The sequence below is a fragment of the Felis catus genome, chromosome C1 (genome assembly GCF_018350175.1).
Source record: "Felis catus isolate Fca126 chromosome C1, F.catus_Fca126_mat1.0, whole genome shotgun sequence".
NCBI lineage: Eukaryota > Metazoa > Chordata > Mammalia > Carnivora > Felidae > Felis > Felis catus.
Genome location: NC_058375.1, coordinates 30461051 through 30474260, shown reverse-complemented (window position 1 = coordinate 30474260; position 13210 = coordinate 30461051). Strand labels below are relative to the sequence as shown.

At 42.5% G+C, this 13210-nt stretch overlaps 1 protein-coding gene across 28 annotated transcripts in view; it reads right to left on the bottom strand.

The window, feature by feature from the left end:
* Window positions 1-13210, bottom strand: part of MACF1 (microtubule actin crosslinking factor 1) — a 331616-nt gene that overhangs the window by 75062 nt on the left and 243344 nt on the right. For all 28 annotated transcript variants that reach the window (XM_045035584.1, XM_045035590.1, XM_045035587.1 and 25 more), the window contains 4 exons: window positions 12890-13019; window positions 11993-12192; window positions 7054-7549; window positions 4901-6372 (listed from right to left, as the gene is read on the bottom strand). In XM_045035584.1, coding sequence (XP_044891519.1) covers window positions 4901-6372; window positions 7054-7549; window positions 11993-12192; window positions 12890-13019 — 2298 coding nt within the window. The remainder of the gene's footprint in view (window positions 1-4900; window positions 6373-7053; window positions 7550-11992; window positions 12193-12889; window positions 13020-13210) is intronic.

The window sequence follows — 13210 nt, the reverse complement described above, 5'->3', positions numbered from 1 at the left end:
AGCGCTGCTTCCAGCTGAATTCCAAGTTTCCCAAGTGTAGGTGGTAATTTTCTTCTAAGGCAGCGGTGCTCAACAGAGGGAGATTTTTGCCTTCCAGGGGACATTTGGCAATGTCTGGATAGACATTTTTGGTTGTCTATGGGAAGGGTTGCTGCTGGCATCTAGCGGGTAGAGATCGGGGATGCTGCTAAACATCCTGCAGTGTGCAGGACAGCCCCCCCACCACAACGAATTATCCAGTCCCATATGTCAAGAGTGCAGAGGCTGAGAAACCCTGTTCTGGGGCATTCTCTTTACTTCCTTGGACCCTAGTAGTTCCTCTTGGAGTAGCCCTGTTTAAGGAAGAAAGACAAAACCAAGACAGGCCAAGGGTCAGCACAAGGCAGGAGTGGGGGTGCCTACTCAGCTTACCTTGCTGCTGCAAAGCTGGAGATACTGAAACCTCTAGGTGATAGACAGGTCACACACCAAGTGTGATTTCCTTTCTCTCCAAGGGCAGGTAGATAATGCTGACCTCATTTGCTTCATTCTCTAGTGAACCTAACTGGCAAAACTGTAGATGGGCTGATACTGTCTTTGTAATCATTTGAAAGGAAGAAGTGTCTTTGTGCAAACTGGCAGCCCTTCAGCTCCATGTCAGGCCATGCCTGTCTTAGAGTTCTCATGTGTGCTCAGAGCGAAGCTTAAACTCGCTTTCTATGAGGAAAAAAAATCAAATGAAGTTTACAAGGCTTTCTTGTTCTGGTGTTCTGGTGGGATACTGAGGTCTCCAGACAAAGGCTGTAAGTATGTGTAACTCCTGACCCTGGGCTCTGCTCAACCTGAAATAGAACTGAAAACAGTCCTGAGGAAGCCTGCTGCCTTATCTATTTCCCACCAGCCCAGCCGTGAAGACAAGGAAGGAGAAGACCAACAGGCTTGAGTGCTTCCAACACACCATTTAGTGAAGTGAACTTTTGTGAGAAACCTATGGACCCTAAAAAGGTTTCCATTTTTCCCACTTGTTCTTTCTTACCACTGAGTGAGTGGTAGAGGGCCAAGTATGAAGCCTGACCTGAGTACACAGTAAATATAAATACATATGAAACTCGGAGTGCATGAAGGGCATCCAGATACTGCTCTTAATGCCCAAGCCACCACCTCCTTCCTGACGGAGACGCCACTGTGGTTCTCGGCGGGTGTGTGTACAAAGACGGGGTTGGCTTGAACTCATAATGATCTCAATTCTTGACTATAAAACTAGCACAGGGAATTTCAAAATGAGGAAAGCCTCTTGTTATCATCAGTTACCAGATCTTTGGCTTAAATTTTAGTGACATAAAGGTCCCTCCTTTCTTGTTAGTGTCCTGTTATGCACATACAATTCCTTTTCCTCAAGAATCACTGACTCTCTTGTTCAGGAAAACAGAATTTCCTGAAGAGATTAGCCAAAGTCTTTTCCTCCCAGTTTTCTGAAAACATACTCAATATTCTCATTTGAGATTTCTGGAATGGCAGAACCCAATAAAGCCAAATGCAGGAAGGTTTGAGGTCTTTGCTTGTTTAAAGTGGAAGAGAACTCTCTTCCCATCGGACAGATCCACCCTGGTGGACCATATTCTCTCATTTATTCAGAAGCAATTGAGTTAAAAGCCTTTTCTAGGAATAATGACTTTCAGTTTTTCACGTTAAGGAGGAAATAACTTTTCCCACAAGCTGCCTCTCCACGCGTTTCTCAGCACTACTGCACAGTCCCAAGTAAGCCGGGGCTGTCCCCAGACCTGACTCATCGGTCTATGCCACCCATCCACAGTGGAATTAGTCCCAGCAGATGCTACACTTGTGTCTCAGAGACTCATATTCTCTTCTCTTTGGCAGACTCTGTACTGAGAGTGTGATTCCATTAAAAATGAAAAAAATTGGGGCGCCTGGGTGGCGCAGTCGGTTAAGCGTCCGACTTCAGCCAGGTCACGATCTCGCGGTCCGTGAGTTCGAGCCCCGCATCGGGCTCTGGGCTGATGGCTCGGAGCCTGGAGCCTGTTTCTGATTCTGTGACTCCCTCTCTCTCTGCCCCTCCCCCGTTCATGCTCTGTCTCTCTCTGTCCCAAAAATAAATAAAACGTTGAAAAAAAAAATTTTTTTTTTAAAAATGAAAAAAATTTAAAAATTTAAAAATTAAAAAAAAAGCTGAAAACTTAAAGCTAATGCTGTTTTTTATGTTCATCTTCATCTCTGGTTTTTCCTTATTAAAAACACATTGAATCTGAAAGCAGAGTCACACTTTATAAATCAGGCCTGCTGCCGGTATGAGGGAAGATTAATTCATTGCTGGGTATACAGCACATTAACCCAGAACTCAACACTCCAACCACGAAAATGACTCAGTCCTCAGAATGGGTCCAAAAAGACCTTCCCTTTACTCAGCCTCAGGGGACCGTGGAGCTGACACACAGAGCTTTTCCCTCCCATTGTTTTCACTTCCCATGAGCTCAGTGTGAGCTGAGCCAGGAGCGTGCTCCTCCCCTCCTGACCAAACGCCTTTGCTGGGAGGAGGCAAAAACTTCCCAAAGCCTTTGACTTTATAAGGCGGACATGTGGAGCCAGGCTTCTGATTTGTGCCCCCAACTTGAGGAGGATACACACAGGGGCACAACTTTGCCACCCTCTTTCTCTCTCTTCTTCCAGTCTTGCATTTCAACACTGGTCCCCTGCAGAGACACACACTCTGCCCATGACCAGCCTTCGCATCCAGAGTATTGGTGGTGGGAGGGTTATTCTTAGAAATCAGTGAAACAGGATGCAATAATAAACAGCTAAGCAGATACTGAACTCTGAGCATTTCTAAGCTACATACTAGGATACAAATAAAATATGGTAGCATCCAGTGATTTCTTAAAATCTGCCAGCTACATCAAAATTCAGGAAGTTTCTAGCAACTAAGGATTAACTGAAAAGGACAGTGAAAAGTTGTCCTCAAATCCAAACACTATATACGCCTGCCTGTGGACTCTTTTTTATATCCTAGCTTGTATTTTAATGCAATTTTAACAGGCTTGTTTACTTCATTTTCTAGCTCACTGATGATTAGAAGCAAGGGATAGACAGCAAAAGGCAAACCCAATGACAACAGTGAAGTAGCTGCAGTGAGAAGACAGCCCTGCTATCAGGGTAAGCGGGGGGAAATGGAAGCTACACACATATGCACTAAGAGGCACTAAACAAGAACTTCAATACCCAACACAAACTGCACAATAATTTAGGAACACTTAATACAAAGCAGCCCCCAATGTCTCTAATACCCTTGAGGATATCACCGTCACAAAGAACAATATCATCTTTTTAATAATGTTAACCTGCACTCATAAAGAAAAACTTCTACACAATGTAGTGTTTAGAAGATTAGGCAAATAAAATTTAAAATAATTCCCATGTAAACCAGAATCTAGTTTGATACAACTATTTGAATCAAAGGGATGAGCTTCAGGTTTCTAAGAAATTCATTTAGTTGGTCAGATAGTTAATTCTAAGTAACCTGGAGCCTGTAGAAGACAGTCTCTGCTTTCAGGGCGCTTACAACAGCAAAGGCAAGAAAAACACAAGTGATGAAGAAAGGCCACCTGCCCCTGGAATGGAGGTGCGGGAGTTTCTAAGAGGAAAACGTATGTGCTCATGGGTTTGAATTTTCCCTTCCTATCCTCTCCTTATTTGGGTCCTCAAGAATCCCCCAAACAATGACTTGTTGTTCCAAACTACACTGTCTCCAAACACTGTAAGGAGATCTTCAGCCAATGTCCCACTTCAGAGTTGAACATCCCTTAAGCTGGGGACCCTTCTAAAACAGCCACCCTTCTGCGCTCGAATCTTGTAACTTTTCTCAGGACTGCGGGGCTCTGACCGGTGTCAATCCCACCTCTCCAAACGTATTTGTACTTGAAAAAATCCTGACAGGCAGGGGCTTTGGAGAACAAATGAACTCTGACTGCAGGAGTATGACTGTGTAGGTGGGAATAATTAACACCAGTGATGGAAACAAAGTGCTGGAAGTAGCCTTTTCATATCCACTCTGTGCACCAAGAAGGAAAAGCAGCAGAGGGGTCTCCAGCAGTGGAGTAAGGCACTTTTTGGCATTTACAACAGGGGAAACTCAGGATGAAAGGCTCCCATCCTGAGAGCCATGACCCTACACACAGTCCTGAGAGCTCCAAGTCCCTGACCTAGCAAAATCGCATTTTTGAGAGTCAATTCCTCCCATCTTCCTCTTCCCTGTTGCTTTAATTTCGACTCACAAAATCTCAGGACTGGAAATTCTGACTCAGGCAAAGAGTGAAAACATGTTTGCAGTCAGGGCAGTGCTTTTCAAACTCTCCTATAGGCAAAGAACTTATATTCCTGGGGGCCTGGGGTGTCGTCTTACCCGCCTGCTCTAAGTGAGAAGTTTCTTTGAAGTGTTATGTTTTATCTTAATAACTCATGAGAATTTTGTACTTTACTTCATAATGCATCAATAACTTTCTCCTGAAATTGGAGGAAAAAAAAATCAACACTTTATGAAGATGACCCCATGTTTATCTTATGACTTCGCACACCTCAAGTGGAAAACATGGACCTAGGGAAACATTTGCTGCTGTTACAAATCACAAGAGGAGATCCTCGAGTAAGCAGTAACATTTGGACATTTCTTTCTATACCCTCAGTTGGTTATAAACACTGAAATAAATTACAACAGAAAAACGTTCAAACCAATTGCCCAGAATCCAAAAGACTGTTAAGTCTCCAGACAGTGTGCTTTGATGGTGATGGAAGCGAGAATAGCGACCCCAGGAACAGAAGTTAAGATGTATATCCAATGGGTTTCCGAGTTACAGGAAAAGAAATACACATTACTGAAGGCAAAAGATCAAAAAACAAGGGCATGGCTTACCTTAAAATCTGCTAACTGCTGGTTGATGAGGTCCACTTCAGTCCCCACGACCCACTGGAGGGCCTCCCCTTCCTCTGCTGCCGTGGTCATGTCATTGAGGGCTTTCAGCTTCCTGTAAAAGTCCTCCACGCGGCCCAGCGTTAGCTCCAGCTGCTCCTGGCGAGCTCTGCTCCTCTCTGTCAGTTTGCCACATTGCTTGTTCAGGGCTTCGAGCTCCCTCTTGAGACCTAACAAGTCCAGAGTCCCCTCTTCCTCCAGCATTTGTCGACACTCTGCTTCAGAGGCCTCTATGTCTAACCTGAGAGCTTGGATTTTGTTGAGGAATAGCCGTACATCCTCAATCTGGGACTGGAGGCTATCAGTGTCTCTGCCAATGGCACCCATGCCATCTAGCTCATCATCCAGGTCTGCCAGCTGAGAAAACATCTCTCGGACTCGGCAGTGAAACTGACCAATCCCCTCCAGCTTGTTTTCCATTGTCATGCAACCGCTGTTCACTCTTTGCTTTACTTCCAAGAACTCTTGCTGGGTGACCTCGGCTTGATGAAGAAGTTGGGAAGCATCAGATCCATCTGGGGCATCTTCTACCAGGCCCTGGGTGAAGTTCCTCAGATAGTCTACCTGGGGCTCCAGGGTCTGCAGCACTTCCTGTTGAGCTCTTAGCTTCTCCAGGTTCTTGTTGCTACAGGCTTGAGAGCCTAGAGCATCAAAGATCTCAAGTTGGTGTTTGGCTCCTTCAACCTTCTTTTCAATATTCTTAAAGCTTTCCTGGAACTCCTTGAGCCTCTGAGTCATTTCTTCAAGAGACCCTGTTTTGGCCTGTAGTTCCTCTGTAATGGAATCCATGTTCTGGTTGATCCCAGCCTTCTCATCCCGGATGTCATCTTCATCTGTTTCTGAAGAATTGATCAGAATGTCAGCAGCACTGTTCAGTATTTCTAGCAGGGAGCGGCGCTTTTCCACCTCACTCAGCATAGCCTTTGATCTCAGAAGATTGGACTCTAGCTGCACTGGGTCCAGAGTGACCTGCAAGTCAGACATCTTGGCCTTACAATCTTCTATCCACGGCACAAGGTCCTCCACATGCCACTGATATTTCTGAGCTTTCTGCATGCAGTCCTTGAGCCTGGATTGTCTGTCTGCAGTTTTTTTACTAAGCTCTTCCCAGTGGCTTTTGAGCTCAACCAACTGGTTTTGTAAAGTCTTTTTCTCTTCTCCAGGAGGTACAGAAAGAAGCAGAGATTCTCCCTCGGCCACAATCACCTCATAAGAGCCACTGTGTTGGTTAAGGCTCTTCTGAAACTCTTCATTCTCCTGTAGCTGAGACTGTAGCCGCTCCAATTTTGCAGAAATTGGGCAATTTTTTGCTTGCTGGCTTTGTTTGTCATCCAACCAGGTTCTCAGCTCATCAAACATTTGCTGGAACTGCTGGGTGCTGGCAAGAGCTGCCTGGAGTCTGTTCATGCGGTCAGCTGAAATGAGAAAATCAAGTTTAAACCAATCAGATCAGGACATGGCATTTAAGATGTTTGCTGAGAGTATACGGTCTATTCTTAGGGGAAGGAAACATGTTAACTGAGGGTCTGCCACAAAAGCAGCACAGAGCTAGTCTCCTTCACACACTAGATCTGATTTAATCCTCACGCCAACCTTGTAAGGTCACCTGAGTAATAGAAGTAAACTTCTGTTTCTAAGCTGATAAAAAGCCATAAATGTTTCTACAGAAAGGCAACACACTGAGTACAAAATTCTTCTGGTACAAGGCCATCATAAGCAGTCCAGAACATATTCTAATTCTGTAATATGGTATATGTGTGTGTATGCATGTGCATGGTATAAATAAGTATTAGTTAAAGTATGTGTGTGGCTTCACCTATAAGGACATCCATGAGCACGAATCTCTACCTGCTGACAAAATTGATATTAGTGCTCTTATGTCTAGGATTATGCTATATAAAGTCTCCCATATTGCTAGTGTTCAGCCAATGTGTGATGACCATAGCACTTCTCACTGGAGCTGGACAAAGGGATAGGGTAACACTAGTGTGAGTCCAAAAGCTGTTTACAGGTCACCCTAGATTCTTGGGACTATTACAAAGTCAATCTTTGGGCTTGCCACTAATGTCAGCAGTGTGTTCTGTACCCTAACTTACCTGCAAGGTCTTCTAAACCTTGGAGAGGCAGGGCAACTGTCTCCAAACGCTTCTTCAGCTCATCCTTGAGGTACTGCTCCCCAATGAGTACTGAGAGCTCATCACAAAGTGTCTGTGCCTCCTTAATCTCATGGTCTAACTGCTCCACATCAGATCGAATCTCACTGGTCTCCTCCAGTTGCTGCTTCACGGCCTCAGGCTGGGTGCTGATGGCCGACTGGCTACTTAGTCGCTGTCCAACTGCCTTTACCTTCTCTGATAAGTTCTGGAGTAGTTCTTGGTACTGGGTGCTTTTGATAATAGCTTGGTCAATTTGGCTGGAACGGGAATTGAGTTTGTCAGTCAGTTCAATCCACTTTTGATTGATGCTCTGGAGTTCTTTCTGTACTTGGCTGGTGGATGGAGAGACATCTCCAGGGCCTGTTAGAATGCCCTGAGCCGCCTCGTTCAGCTGCTCATGCTGTTGCCTGCGTGTTTCAAATTCCTTCAGCATAAACTGTAATAGAAATGACATCAAGATGTTTAGAGAGAAAAGACAGATCTAAAAAGAGTGTCAAAACAAAAACTGATTTTAGATTGTGCCAAGTAGTGCCAACTCCTTTGGAAAATAAACCAGAAAACTCCAAGGACCAGGCTGCTAGGAAAATGTAGTATCATTTATAACAACAACAACTGCTTAATAAAAACTTGTTTTGCAAGGGTCATTGATTGTGCCTGTTCTATTTCTTTTCCTTATTTGTCATACTCTGTTTCAACATCAGTTACTAAGGTTGGCCTTGTTTTCTGGATTGGCACTCATCAGCTTTGCCAGATAAAACCTGGGGTCCCAGAGCCAGCTAGCTATACCTCTGGCTGGGCTTGCCATTTCAACTCTCAATACCTCTGTTTTTCCTAGTTTCTTTCTTGGAATTCCAACAGCATAAACAATCTGTACATTACAACATAGCATGATTAGATAATGAGCTTCTTTAAAGCAAGGAGCATGTCTTTTTACTCTTTTCTATCCCTTATTTCATTCAGCAAGGAGTTAGGATTATGGGCTCTGGAGTTGTACTGCTTGGGTTCAAATTCTTACTCTCTTACTTACTAGATGTATATATAACCTTAGGCAAGGTTTTGAAGTTCTCCAAATTTCAGCTTACTTATCTATAAGATGAGGATAGGAAGTACTCATCTTGGCTGTTTTAAGGATTAAATAAGATAATTTATGGAAAGTATTCATCACTCACACTGTACAAAAATAAATAAGACAGGACTTTAAGGAATAACAGATGTGTAAACAATGAACTATAACAGAATGTAAAAAAAAAAAAAAGCAAAAACGATAAACACTGATGTGAACAAGGCACTGTGAAAGCAAGAAGTAAGGATGATTAATTCGATAGGAGATGACAAAAGCAGAAGAGGGAAGTCAGGAAGGCTTTGCAAAGGACAAAATAAGGAATTTTCCCAGTGAGCAGAGAGTCAGACTGGTGAGGGGCATTTCAGGGGGAGGGCCTAGGATTAGCAAAGGCACAGAGCTGTAGGAATATGGTATGTTCAAGGAAAGGAAGTTACCTGGTACAGCACAAAACCTAGATATATGGGGGAAGAGTGAGAAATGAGGCTGGCAAGACAAACTGGGATCAGATAGTGGAAAGTCTTATATACGACACTGAGCGGGTATTTGGACGTTGTTCAATAGGCAGCCATGAGCCAGCAAAGCATTTTCACATATTTAGATGTGTGAGTTAAGGAGATAATTTGGTAACTGTGTGGAGGATGCACTAGACAAAGAAGCCCATTAGTAGGCTGTTGCAATGGTCTAGACCTGAGATCTAACCTACCTAAGGTAGTAGCATTTAGAATGGAAAAAGATTAGAACAGTAATTCTCAAAGTATGCTCCAGGGGTCCTCAGAAGTCTCTAGGACCTTTCAGAGGGTCCACGAGGTCAAAACTATTTTCATAAAAATAGTAAGATATTATTTGCCTTTTATAACTTTTCTTTCATGAATGTTCAATGGAGTTTTCCATAGGCTATATGGCATCTGGTATTGCAATAAATTAAATGCAGAAGCAGATAATGAAAATCTATGAGAATGTTCTATTAAGCCAGACATCAAAGAGATTTATAAAGCCATAAAACAATATCTCTCTTACTAAAGTTATTATGTTTGGATAATGTTATTTTTCATAAAAAATATATATGTTACTTATGTTAATGTTATGGTTTTACCAACATTAAAAAAAATTAATAAATACATTTATATTTTACAGATTTTATTTTTTAAGTTTATTCATTTATTTTTGAGAGCGAGAGAGCGAGCACACGGGGAGAGGGGCAAAGAGAGAAGGAGAGAGAGAGAATACCAAGTAGGCTCCCCACTGACAGTGCAGGGCTCGAACCCACAAACTGTGAGATCATGACCTGAGCCAAAATCAGATGCTTAATGGACTGAGCCACCCAGGCATCCCAACAAATACATATTTTTAGCTTCCTCAGTGTTTTAACACAGTAAATATTAATAGATACCAATATTTAAACACAAGCTCTTTGGGGTCTTTAATAATTTTTAAGAGTGTAAACAGTTGATAGCAAATAGTCTGAAAACCACTGGAATAGGGGGCTAAAAGAAAAGGTTCCTTCAAATACTACTTTTAGGTCTTTTTAAAAAAATTTTTTTTTTCCAATGTTTATTTATTTTTGGGACAGAGAGAGACAGAGCATGAATGGGGGAGGGGCAGAGAGAGAGGGAGACACAGAATCGGAAACAGGCTCCAGGCTCTGAGCTGTCAGCCCAGAGCCCGACGCGGGGCTCGAACTCACGGACTGCGAGATCGTGACCTGGCTGAAGTCGGACGCTTAACCGACTGCGCCACCCAGGCGCCCCCTTTTAGGTCTTAATTTAGGGAACTTGGTGGATGGCAAGAAGAAATGGAACAAATTTGAAAGAGGATGTAGAACAAGAAAAGGTTTTTGGGTGCTTACAAAAAAAAAAGGAGAAAGGGGAGAAGGAGGAGAAGAAGGAAAAGAACAGGAAGAAGAGGGAGAAGGAGAAGAAGGAGAAGGAGGAGAAGGAGGAGAAGAAGGAGAAGGAGGAGGAGGAGGAGGAGGAGGAGGAGGAGGAGGAGAAGGGGAAGAAGGAGAAGAAGAAGAAGAAGAGGAAGAGGAAGAGGAAGAGGAAGAGGAAGAAGAAGAAGAAGAAGAAGAAGAAGAAGAAGAAGAAGAAGAAGAAGAAGAAGAAGAAGAAGAAGAAATGTTCTCAGCATGATTTCATTGGAAATGACATATTTGGTCAATCTAAATTTCTATTAAACAATTTTTTAAATGTTTATTTATTTTGAGGGAGAGAGAGAGAGAGACAGAGAGAGAGAGAGAGAGAGAGAGTGTGTGTGTGTGTGTGTGTGTGTGTGTGTGTGTGTGAGAGAGAGAGAGAGAGAGAGAGAGAGCAAGAGAGAGAGAGAGTGGAGGAGGGGCAGACAGAGAGGGAGAGACAGAATCCCAAGCAGGCTCCTCATTGTCAACACAGAAGCCAATGCAGGGCTTGAACCAAAAAACCCTGAGATCATGACCCAAGCCAAAATCGAGAGTCAGACGCTAAACCAACTGAGCCACCCAGGTGCCCCTTGGCCAACCTAAATTTCTATGATGGTAGGTACTTAAATAATTTTTTTTCTTGAGGTTTGAGTAACAGAAAAATCTTTAAATGAAACCAGCAGATATAAGACATTACATTAAGTAATATGGTCATTGTCACTGGGGATTAAAAGTAAAATACGGTTCGGTGGGCATTCAAGAGAGCTTTCCTACTATTCTTACTTTCTAATCTTATACGCTAATAAACTTTTGCCTGCTGCTCATTTTGTGTCCACCTAAAAAAAAATGTAAAATACGATTCTACAATGTAGTCACATCCACTCATCTTACTGCCTCTGTTAATGATATTAATAATAGTTATTGACTGTTCATCATTAAAAAATTTTTTTAAACGTTTATTCATTTTTGAGAGAGAGAGACAGACCCAGCACAAGTGGGGGTGGGGCACAGAGAGAGGGAGACACAGAATCTGAAGCAGGATCCAGGCTCTGAGCTGTCAGCACAGAGCCAGACTCGGGGCACAAACTCATGAACCACGAGATCATGACCTGAGCTGAAGTTGGACACTTAACCAACTGAGCTACCCAGGCGCCTCTGTCAGGCAATGAGATAAAGCCCTTACAAACATCTCATTTAGTTTATAGCAGCACTCTCAACAATAGCCAAATTATGGAAAGAGCCTAAATGTCCATCAACTGATGAATGGATAAAGAAATTGTGGTTTATATACATACAAAATGGAGTACTACGTGGCAATGAGAAAGAATGAAATATGGCCCTTTATAGCAACGAGGATGGAACTGGAGAGTGTTATGCTAAGTGAAATAAGCCATACAGAGAAAGACAGATACCATATGTTTTCACTCTTATGTGGATCCTGAGAAACTTAACAGAAACCCATGGGGGAGGGGAAGAAAAAAAAAGAGGTTAGAGTGGGAGAGAGCCAAAGCATAAGAGACTCTTAAAAACTGAGAACAAACTGAGGGTTGATGGGGGGGGTGGGAGGGAGGAGAAGGTGGGTGATGGGTATTGAAGAGGGCACTTTTTGGGATGAGCACTGGGTGTTGTATGGAAACCAATTTGACAATAAATTTCATTAAAAAAAAAAAAACCCTTAGAATAAACTATGCTAGTAAATCTTTGTGACCTTTGATTATTAAATATTAAATATATATTTATATGTCTATTAAAAAAAAACAAAAAAAACCCAAACATCTCATTTAAACCGAGGAAACTGAGACACTGGAAAGTTAAGTGACTAGTCCAGGGTCATTTGAAATCTACTTGCTGACAACAGCATTCAAATCCAGATTCGCATGACTCCCATTTCTTTGCTTAAAGCAGTAAGCTTTGTGGCTCACCTGGACCTGCTGCTTTTGTGCAGTCAGCATGTTGGGGTCAATAGACAGGGGGCCCAGCACCCCCATCATCAGTTCCTTCTCCATCAGCCAGGGCCGGAGCTGGGATTCTGCAGCCTGGAAGCTGGCCAGATGATTTGCAGATTCCTCCAGCTGCCTTTGCCGGGCCACGGTCACTTCAGTGGCCCTTTCCCATCGGGAATCTGTAGAGAGGAAATGAGAGAATGTGTTCCTTTACGCTCACCAGCCACTGGCCTGATCCCTAAGTTATGTTCCTAACCAACTACAGGAAATGACCCCTGCAGCATTAAAGTTTTTTAAGTTAAAAATAACCTTCATTTAATTTTAACTAAAGTAATGTAGTTCTGTACTTGATTGTGGTGGCGGCTATATGAAACTACACATGGGATAAAACTGCACAGAACTACATATACACACACAGACACAAATGCACGTATATATTACACAACACATAGATTATTTTATAGCCTGTTTTTTTAACTCTTACTATATAATAAACATCTTTTATGCCCATGTTTTTTCTATGTCAATAAATAATTACTACCATCGTTTACAGTTTAATACTATGAATGTGGCATAATTCACCTAATCCTTCCCGTGAGTAGATTATTTCCCATTTTTTCATTTTTATCACCAATGCTCTCTTTATCACAAGATTGTCAGATTGACTTGCCCAAGAAAGCCAAATATCTGACACTTCGAGTGGAATCTCTAGATCCTTTCCTTAATCAGACTCAATCTCTAACCCCATTTGGGCCTCTTGCTTGCTTCTGAAAATTAACTAAAAATAAGTCCTGCTTTATAGGATGTGCTGAAATTCTATATTTGCTTTGAAGATAAGCAATTTAGTGAATCTTCAATCCCCCTGTGATAACTTACTGAGTTCCTCTTGCATTTCCTTCCAGTTTTCTGCTTCTTGTGAGTTAGGATATGTCATCAGCAACCCAGCCAGGGCTTCCTTTACTTTTTGGATTTTTGGAGAATTCTGTTCCAATTCAGCTAGGAAGGCCTAGAAGAGAGAACAGCAGGGATGCCATGAGATTTCTGGATAGGAAAGAAATCTGTGTGTGTGCAGGAAAGGACTGGAAGACTGGGTTGCAATTATTGGCTCTACTTCTGATGCCATCAGTGACTTGTTTTGTGATTTCAAGATACCTAACATTTCTGCTTCAATTTTTACTTTAAAATGAAAATCTAAGT